Source organism: Eupeodes corollae, chromosome 1 (genome assembly GCF_945859685.1).
Source record: "Eupeodes corollae chromosome 1, idEupCoro1.1, whole genome shotgun sequence".
NCBI classification, from domain to species: domain Eukaryota; kingdom Metazoa; phylum Arthropoda; class Insecta; order Diptera; family Syrphidae; genus Eupeodes; species Eupeodes corollae.
Window position 1 is genome coordinate 259,337,383 of NC_079147.1, and position 10,660 is coordinate 259,348,042.

The 10,660-nt window shown below is 27.6% G+C and overlaps 1 protein-coding gene across 1 annotated transcript; it reads left to right on the forward strand.

Annotated features, from left to right (window-relative positions):
• Positions 1-6,937: 6,937 nt before the first annotated feature.
• On the forward strand, positions 6,938-9,307 carry LOC129940197 (alpha-tocopherol transfer protein-like). The gene is made up of 3 exons (XM_056048458.1): positions 6,938-7,359; positions 7,424-7,796; positions 7,862-9,307. The coding sequence occupies exons 1-3, from the start codon at positions 7,061-7,063 to the stop codon at positions 8,114-8,116; spliced, it is 927 nt and encodes a 308-aa protein (XP_055904433.1). The 5' UTR covers positions 6,938-7,060; the 3' UTR covers positions 8,117-9,307.
• Positions 9,308-10,660: the final 1,353 nt, after the last annotated feature.

A 10,660-nucleotide genomic window follows, 5' to 3' on the forward strand; every position in this document is an offset into this window, starting at 1 on the left:
GTATCAACGATATTAGAAAATATCAGCACCCAAAATATTGGGAAAACATTTTTAGTGGGGTGAAGATCGTTACTTTTTTAAAAGAGTATTAAAACATCTAAAATTATATTTTGTATAAGATTTTTGAACAAATATAATCCAAATTAATTGTTTTTAAATAAAATACAATTTTATTTCTCAGAGAAGATAATCGAGTTGGAAATCAATTTTTACCAGTTTTGTGCAGTATTTTTTGTAGATTAGTATTTATACTAAAAAAAACTACCACATTGATTTTTCTAAAAGTTTTAACAGATGTCAAAAATTTTATTCTCTGATGCATACAAATATTTTGGAAGTAGTATCACTTCTTGTTCGCAAAATATTCAAGACGACAAATATTTCTGTTTTCTCAATTTTTAAAAAATAAAATGCACGACTGGATCGTACGAACTTGCTTCTGAATGCAAGGAGTCTGTTTTAAAAAGTACCTACATAAGATTTAAGAATAAAATAAGTTTATCTTCAAAGATATAAATGCCATTTGTTTTGTCAAAAAAATCTCCACTTTTCAATTTTTTTGTTTGACCGGTTTTATTGAAATTAATTTTTGTTTATATACAAAATTTCCATTTTTTCTTAAAAATATTTTTGCAATGCAGTTTGTTAAGTGATTGAACGGAAATTTAGTCTGGTCATCACATACATACATTATTTCGTTAAGTCTTCCTTTTTCGGTCCAAAGAGAATTTTCAGTAGACTATGCGAAATGCATTTTATTGAATACTAAATAATAATTGAATGAAAAAAATTTAACTTTTTATTATAAAAAATATGAAATTCTCGGAATATATTACGTTAATTGAAATGGTTTGTGTATTTGAATGAACTTTTCGAATACACACCATTTTTTTCCGGTAAGCTAGTTTCATCCCAAGACACAACTCATCCCGGAGATGAAAAATACTTGTAAGCATACTTAACGAAAACAATTGCTTGTGTATTCAACAAGTTCGTTCAAAGAACCAGGATGAAAAATAATTCACCCGAAGATAAGAAAGAGGAAGAACATGAATGTTTAAATTGTAAATCGATCGCCTATTGGTTGTGTAGTTAGGTAGGTGTCTAAAACGAATAAAGAATAGTTCATTGGCGTGCTCAGCTTTATGCAGATAGATAGATAAAGACATGATTACGATGAAAATGAAGGAATGTTTTTGATGGGTAAAAGGTTATTTCTACAATCCAATCACATTACTTCTTTCCTACAAGTTTTCAGCGCAAACATGGAATTCAGCTTATTTTTTTCGTTAACGTTAAAGAAAAAACAAGCATACGAACAGGTACAAGAAATTGCTATTCATGTGTTGTTTCCAGTCAGCCTCTTGTGCTTTTTGGATTTTAGTTATGTTACACGTAAGACACGTAGTTGTGGAGATTGTACATAATACCTTTACAATACATTAACTCTTTTAAGCCCGTTTCTTTCACTTGTACTAAATATTTATTCTTTTATATTGGCGAAGGCAAGTAAAATATGTGTGAAACAACCTTATTCTAAAAGAAATATTTTAAATCAATATATTAGACACTTTAAAATAGGTCATGTCAAAAAAATGCGCTTTTTCGGGCTCATGCACAGGATTTATACAAAAAAAAACTTTATTTAAGATTGAAAATCTTACTGAAATATAAGTTTGTCTTCAAAAATTTAAACGCCATTTTATAAATTAAAAAACCCTTAATTATTTTTGTATAACTAAAATTTTTCAATGTTGTTCTAAAAATATTTTTGGTATGCAGTTGTTTAGTGATTTTAAATATACACTCTAAGTTTGAATTTCGTAAACAAATTTTGTAACCGTTTCTGAGATATAGAATTTTGAAAAAAAAAATCAATATTTTTTTTTAAATACAAACAAACAAAAATTGCACTTTTGATAATATTTGGTTTGTTAAGGCAATATAAGAGCTCGTTCAAAAAAAATTATTGAAATCAGTTCATAATTATTATTATTATTATTATATTTTATTGTAGCAGTAATTATTTAAATTTTTTCTTATAATTATATTGCACAATTTACAGAGATTTAGTATAACCCTACTTTACTTCTGAAAAAAATAACAATTTTATATAAAATTATCACAGTTTAACATAACTAACAAATCGAAGGAAAAAGCTACAAAAAAAACCTTCTTCAAATTTTTATGAAACATAGTTATCCAAAATTGGAGAGAATAGGAGGCTGAGAAGCATCGAAAAACGCTAATCTCAAAATACTTTACAAGTAAATAAATAAATACAATCAAAATAGAAAAAGTAAATATGTTAACAACCAAATATAAATAAATAAATAAATACACAAATAAATAAATAAAAACAAATGCATACAAATTTAAATAAATAAAAACAATAAAAAAAGTAAATGTGATAAGAAACAAAAATAAATAAATAAAGACAGAAATAAATAAAGAAATAAAGAAATATATGTATATATTAATAATAATAAATAAATAAATAATTAATAAATAAGTACCAAATTAAAGCTTTAACCATTTTTTTTTAAAGTTTTTATTTTAAATTTTTTTTTAACAGTTTCGTGTTTTTTTAAAATTTTTTTTTTAATTTCTAAATAGCCAAATTTGAGATAAGGTGGTTTTCCGATAGTCTGCAAAATGCATTATATCGCTCAAACAAATAACTTATTCTAAATGAAACTTTTTCAATTTTGGCAAGTAAGTGGAGATCTTCCGTAGAATAGTGCCATGGCAGATTTAACATCATTTTTAGTATTTTATTTTGGGTTCTTTGTAAATGTAAGTAAATGGCTATTAGCACATTTACCCCAAACAGGTGACCCATATAGCATGATACTTTAAAAGATAACCTTAAAAATGATGAGCTTATTTTCAACACTGAGTTTTGATTTCCTGTTGATAAACGGATATAGAATTTTTATAGCTAAGTTCACCTTATTGATTGCTTCTTGTATATGAACACCAAAAGTAAGTGTTTTGTCTAGGTGTACTCCTACTCCTGTTGGAATACCATTAATTTGAAGCATATTGGTGGGTAAAAACAAGCTTTTCTTTTTCTAGTGAAAAAGACGGCTTGAGTTTTCCCAGCATTTATTTTAATCTTCCAATCATTAAAGTACGTTTGCACAATATTCAGCGCAGATTGCAAGTTGTTTTCGATGTTAAAACCAACTGAATCTGATGAATACAAACACGTATCGTCTGCAAAATAGCTGATTTATAGTTTGTTAACGTCGGGAAATCATAAGTAAATATGGTATACAAAACAGGACCAAGAACTGATCCTTGTGGTACACCTGCAAGGATTTCATATAGATCAGAGTAGGAACCGTTTACTGAAACTTTAAAAAATCTTTCAGTTAAAAAGGAATTTATCATTTTTATAATGAAAATTGGAATCAGTTCATAAGTTGCTGACAAAATTAAAAAAACAAAAATGGTTCTATGATCGGTACCTTTCTGGTAAAAAAAAAAAAAAAAAAACATTTTAGAGAAAATTTTAAAAATCTATCGGTTTGTTTTGGAGAAAATTCGAATTTTCTTTTTTGACCAAAAAAATTATATGGAGGCAACTGTCAGTTTTGATCTTTAAAAAAAATTAAAAAAGGCCTAACGCGAATCTGCTCAAATCCTTAACTTCCAAGTTTGAACTCAATTGACCCAATGGCTTAGGATGTAGGAGCGTGGACAGACAGCATATTAATATGTCACTAGTAAAAAGTATTAGTTGATTTTGTTTAATTTATACTTATTTGGAATCACGTCACAATAAACAAATAACCAATATAAAATTTAATTTAAACTACTAAACCTATTATATCGAAAATTTTGGAGTTAAATAAATGATTGCTTTTTTCTCAAATTGATATTATTAAAAAAAAACACAAATTTACCTTAAAGCTATTTCCGTGCATTTTGATATTAATATAAGTTATTATGTGAAATAGATAGTATACAATTATTAACAAAATGAGATTTTGGCAAGAGATTTTGTATGTCAATTGGCCTTAAATTGTTTTTGGAACTACTCTAGAGTAGAGTGTTTATGGGGACCAACCTTATTTTTCTTATTTTTGGTCTTAAATACAAATACATAGGTTGAATATGATTATAGACTTAATTTCTAGACAAACAGACGGACAGAATTTTTGGAGGTATCTATTATCGTAATGTCTTTTTTGATTAAAATTTCGCGCTCGATTTCTTACGCAAACAATACTTGACATATTACATACGTTATTCCTATATGTAGAAAATAAAAAGTACAAAATTTAGTTCACACAAATATTTCACGAAGAAACATGCTATTCTCTTCAACTAAATGTTTAATTTAAATATATTGACTATTTACTAAATTAATATGAACTTTAAAAAAATTAATGTTGAAGCTTTTTCTTCAATCATAAAAAAGAAAAAAAAATATATTTCGTATCAAAAATTTGCGAAGAAAAATTATTAACTTCCCATAGGATGTTATTGTAATGGGTCCGATTTGTCAAATTGAAAATTTTGACATTTCTCGACGTTTCAAGGTCCCTAGAGTCGAAATAAAAGATTTTTAGAAAGATGTCTGTGCGTGCGTGTGTACGTACGTTCGTACGTCCGTACGTCCGTACGTTCGCGATGTTTTTTTCGTTGTCCATAGCTCAAGAACCAGAAGAGATATCGACTTCAAATAAATTTTGTTATACAGATAATAAGGCAGAAAGATGCAGAAAGGGCTCTCAAGAAAATTGCGTGGGTGGTTTTTTTACCATAGCAGTTTAAAAAAAAGGTTCAAATTTTGGTTAACCCTAAATATCTTACGAACCAAAAACGCTAGAGCTTTGAATTAAATTTTATATAATAAACTGTAACGTAATCTTAAAGAAATATATTTTTTGAAAAAAATCCATCTAATGGTTTTTTTTCTAAATCAAAAAAACTGAAAAAAAAATTTGTCACCTCCTAAATTTAACGACTAACATATGATTTCATCTGCAAAACAATTTTGAGCAACGGAGAATAATGTTTTTGAAATCTGATAAAATTTTGAGAAAAATCGAATTGACAGTTTTTTTTATAAAAAATAAAAATCTAAAAAAAACATTACTCAAAGTTCATAAAAATTAAATATCGATTCAAATATCTTTTCAAAAACTTAACATTTAGGCTTCAAGCTTATTTTATCTTATAAGAAATATTGTTTTAAACATTTAGTAAAACATTTAGTAAAATTTTGAGGAAAATAGAATTGACAGTTTTTTTAAAAAAAAAAATAAAAACCTAAAAAAAAATGAATAAAAGTTGGTAAAAATTGATTTTCGACTCAAATATATTTTCAAAACTTTGAGATATTGGCTTTAATTTACTTTTATCTGTTAAAAAATATTGTTGTCAACATGCAATAAAATTTTAAACAAAATCGAATTGACAGTTTTCTTACAAAAAATAAAAACCTTAAAACAAATTTATAAAAGTTGGTAAAAATTGATTTTCGACTCAAATATCTTTGCAAAAATTGTAGATATTGGCTTTTAACTACTTTTATCTTTCAAAAAATATTGTTGTTAACATTAAGTAAAATTTTGAAAAAAATCGAATTGATAGTTTTTGTACAAAAAATTAAATACCTAAAAAAAAATTTAACAAAAGTTGGTAAAAATTGATTTTCGACTCAAATATCTTTTCAAATCTATAAAATATTGGCTTCAAACTAATTTTATCTTATAGAAAATATTGTTTTCAACATTCGATAGAATTTTGAAGAAAATCGAATTGACGGTTTTTTTACAAAAAATAAAACTCTAAAAAAAAACAATACTAAAACTTGGTAAAAATTTACTTTCGACTCAAATAGCTTTTCAAAAATTAAAAATATTGGCTTCAAACTTATTTTATTTTACAGAAAATATTGTTTTCGATATTCAGTGATTTCTATATATAAAAATCCAACAGTCCGTTTTTCATAAAAAATAAAATCTATAAAAAATAGTACGCAAATTTGGTAAAACTGATACTAGTACATATAGACAAACTTTTAAGCAAGACAAATCGACAGACGGGATGGGAAGCTATCAGTGTGGGTCGCATCCCAGCCTCTTTTTTAACTTTCAAATTAATTATGTGCACCTTAAAAAGAAAAACTTTTACCACGTCTAGTGTAATTTTTATAAAAATCAAATTTACAGAGTTTTAAAAAAAAAATATTTGTTTAATAATTGACAGATTCTAACATGGCTTCTCGTAATCTCCATTTGTATTTTAAAATGTGCAATCGTCTTTTTATGCCAATACAATGCTGATTTCGTTTTTCTTAGATTAGATTTAATTTAAACATAAGTTTCAACCAAAAACTCCAAATCGTATTTATAAAATAAACCTTTTAAATTGAATTTCTCAACAAAAAAAATTGATTGCATGTCTTACGTCAAAAGTCCAACCAAAGATTATACCTACACAAATAACAAAAATTATTTATTTTTCTTATTTATAACCTATATTTTTTGTTAACTCCCCAAAAAAACAGAAAAGCCAACAAATAATAAAACAACTAAATTCTAAGAAATCAGAATTCAATGCGTTTAATCAACCAAAAAGGGGATATTAATCATTTAATCAGATACGCAATTTTTGATGAACACATTTTATTACTTCATCAACATTTTAAAATCAATCATTGATGTAATCAAGCTGTCTATGTATTTAGTAGTTTTTGTTTAACTCCGTAATTTAAGTTAAAAATGCGTTATTTGTTATAAAAATTCATCATTTTGTATTGGTTTTATTAAGACGCTTTTAATTATGCGATAAAATTAAGCTTTTTAGCTTTCCACTTGCAAATTTCCAATAAAACTTCTTATCTTGCAACAAAGAAAGAAACATACAGTCCAAAAAAAACTTATCAGTAGAATTCGCGTCCAGAAAGTCAGTCCATTGAAGAAACTAATTTAATCTATAATAAAATTGTTGTCAGTCCAAACGTTAACTTAAATGAAAACGGTTGACTATTTAAGTTTACCAAAAATAATAATAATATTTGTATTGTTTGAAACTATCAAAAATGGCTGAAATTCGTGAAATTTCACCTGAATTAGCGGAAAAGGCTCGAACTGAGCTAAACGAAGTGGAAAAGCGCATTCCTGAAGACATTGCCGCACTTCGTGAATGGATTTTCAAGCAACCACATTTGAACGCCCGAACAAACGATCAATTTTTGGTGGCATTTCTTCGTGGTTGTAAATATAGTTTGCAAAAAGCAAAACAAAAAATTGACTACTTCCATGCCTTCAAAAGTATTTCCCCCAAAGAATTCACTAACATTCAAATCTCAGATAAAACTATGAAACTGACCAAACTTGGGTACCTACACCTTTAACAATTTAAAAACAATCTACAGCTGTTAATGTTTTATTCATTTATGTAGACCATTACTTCCCTTGCCAAATCCCATGAAACCCGATGGACCCAGAATCATACTGACTCGTTATGAAGGCATCGATCTGGATGAGTTCTCGTATCTTGATTTATTTAAAAATCAAATACGTATTTTTGATATTGCTATGCACGAAGATGACAATTGTGTTATTGGAGGATTTATTAATGTTGTTGATATGGCTAACGTGAAATTAAGTTTCTTTTTGAAATTTGATCCGGTGCTGGGGAAAAAATTTGGAGTTTTTACGGAAAAAGCTGTGCCGTTTCGAGTTGGTAGTGTTCATATTATAAATTTTCCATCGGAAGCTATGACCATTTTGAAAATGATTCAGCAATTGATGCCAAAGAAAATAAAGGAGAGGGTAAGCGGACATGTGGTAGATTTTTATAAAATTTAAAAATATTTGGGATGAAATTTCCATTACAGATGATGGTTCATCCCACAATGGAAAGTCTTTATGAATACGTTCCCAAGGAATATCTTCCCGAAGAATATGGAGGAAACAATGGACGTATAGGTGATTCCATTGAAACCTGGGAGAAACTAATGATCAAGTATAAAAATTACTTCGAAGAAGACGATCAATATAAAACGAATGAGGAATTGCGTATTGGTACGAAAGTTAATTCGGAATCTCTGTTTGGATTGGAAGGGTCTTTCAGAAAATTAGAAGTTGACTGAGTTTTATCTCAAAGTGATTTCCTATTTGAATACTTCTTAAAATGTTCGCATAACTAACACAACCAAAAATTAACGTAGATAAAGATTGTTTGCTGTATATTTTGGGAAACTCAAAAAAACAACTGATGTTATTAATGCCTTAAAGTTATAAGTTATAACCATTTCCCGGGATAAAAATAATTGATATTATATAAGTGGACAGGTCTAGTGTATTCCCATTTTATGTAAGTGAAAGCAAACTTTTCATCACAATCCAAAGACAAGTGCATACCTATTTTTATACGTTTATAATGTTGAAATAATTTTGATGAAAAATTTCTTATTTTTCAGACAACATTTACTAATGTATTAATTAAGTTGAGCACTCATACCCTACTAATTAAAAAAAACTTAACATACTTCCTTTGCTTCAAATAAAAATGAACCCTATTTTTTTCTTCGATATCCTAATTAAAATTGGCTTATAAATTACACTGGTCGTTAAAGTTTATTTTTCTGGTAATTATCGCACTTTTCTAATGGATTTTGATGGCAAATAATTCCGAATTCAAAATTGATGATTAACATCAGGTTTTTGAGATATTACTTTTTAAAATTGGAATAACACGTACATATGTAAGTAAACTTATAACCCCTTTCTTCAATATTAAAGTCAAAAATCCGAGAGAACAATTAAACCATTCAATGGAAAAAGGCCAAAACGTTTTGAAAGCAACTTTTGTTTTTGTGACGAATTTATTGTCTACACAATTCTATTATATTAAGTTTTTTAAATATATCAAAAAACGGGTATGTATTTTTAAAACTTGCGCATATCTTTCAAATAAAAGTTTGGATTCGATATGATCAACATTTAAAATAAAGTCCATAACATATTTTTCATAACTATGAAACGATCACTACAAGGTTTTCGTAAAACTTTATATAGAGATAGACTGAAACAAAGGCTTATTACTAATGAGAATTTCCAACTAAGTAAGATAAAATTATTTCAGTTTACTATTAAGTCATTTTTTTGTTTAAACTTTGCCTTAAAACGTTTTTGGTTGCTTTAAGCTTTTTTAAAGGAAAACATTTTTGAAACCTGATGTGATTTAAACTTTAAGGTGAGATTCGAATCTTAATCATTCAAACGAGTATTGTTTTATTTATTGTTTTTTTAAGCAAACAAAGTCAAAAACACCATCTTAATAAATCTGCTTACATTTTCTAACTTGTAGTACTTTAATTGAATAACTGTCTTCACAATGACTTAATATCAAAGGGTACTGCAGTGCATCGTAAGACCGGTGTATTTCTCTTACACATTTTAGAGTGTTAGCTCGCGTTCTCAAAACGATATCCCTTTTTGTAAATTCTTGTCCAACAATTAATACGCCTACATCATTAACTTGACGTGCATTATAACGACCTCTGTGTTCTGTCTGTAGCGCACGGTCCGCTCTGATAATGATTTGAAAATTTTGTATATTTGATGGCATTGCTTGTGACAATGTGACAATGTAACAAATATTGCAAGTCGTATAATAATTCTCTGTAAGTATTTGGAGCTATCGACATTCGCCGTTGTACTTTCCTTACCGAATCACACATGAAATATATTTGCAAACATTTCGGTTCGTCAGGGTTGTTTGGTGAAAGAGATCCTGCTAAATGATAGACTTGACCCAATCTCCATGTCTGATTTCATTGGCACCAAGTGACGACATTTAAAAAGCTGAATTGTAAACAGAAATCATATCAAAAAATGTTTAGAATCTCGATGAGAATGATTCAAAAGGCTTTTTAACGGTTCCGGTGCATCATTGTGATTTGGATGGTATGTGTATTGGACTTTATTCATTCCTTAAACCAGCTCCGTGATATCCTTTTTCATTAAAAAAAAAACTGCATGACAATTGGATAAGAATTATTATCATTATGTCACCCATTTATTCTCATCAAACCCTTTAATGAATTTCTAAGATTTTGAAAAAGTACTCAAAACCCTTTAATATCAAAAAATAATCACAAGACAGAAAAAATGTTTTAGGGTTAAGCAAAACGTTATTGTATTCAAACCTTTCTTCACATTCATTTTTAACTTTTAAAATTAATTGTGTATAGTTTTCTAATACTGAAGTGAAGCGTTTAATTTACTTCATGCTCAACTAAGTCATTAAGAAATTTTAACTACCCAGTTTCAATTTGCCTATTGCAATACTTTGCCTATGAGTTCGTGGTGAGTCGAACAAAAACTATAGAATTTATAAATGGCTTTTCACTGAGTTGCCAACTCCTGACAAATGATTGCAAGATAAAATTTTCCTTTACTGTTGTAACACCTTTATCAAATAGGGAGAAATAAAGTGTAGCTTAGACATTCAGAAACACACTTATTTACTTCTTATAAACCTAATTTGTAAACTCTTATATCTTGTTCAGCTCTTTTAATATTTTTAAAAAGTTTTCCTTATAGAAACATTTAACATTCGTCAATATTTCGGAAAGGCCTCAATATATTAAGAAATTGGCAACACTGGAAATGAAGTGCATTCAAAGAAT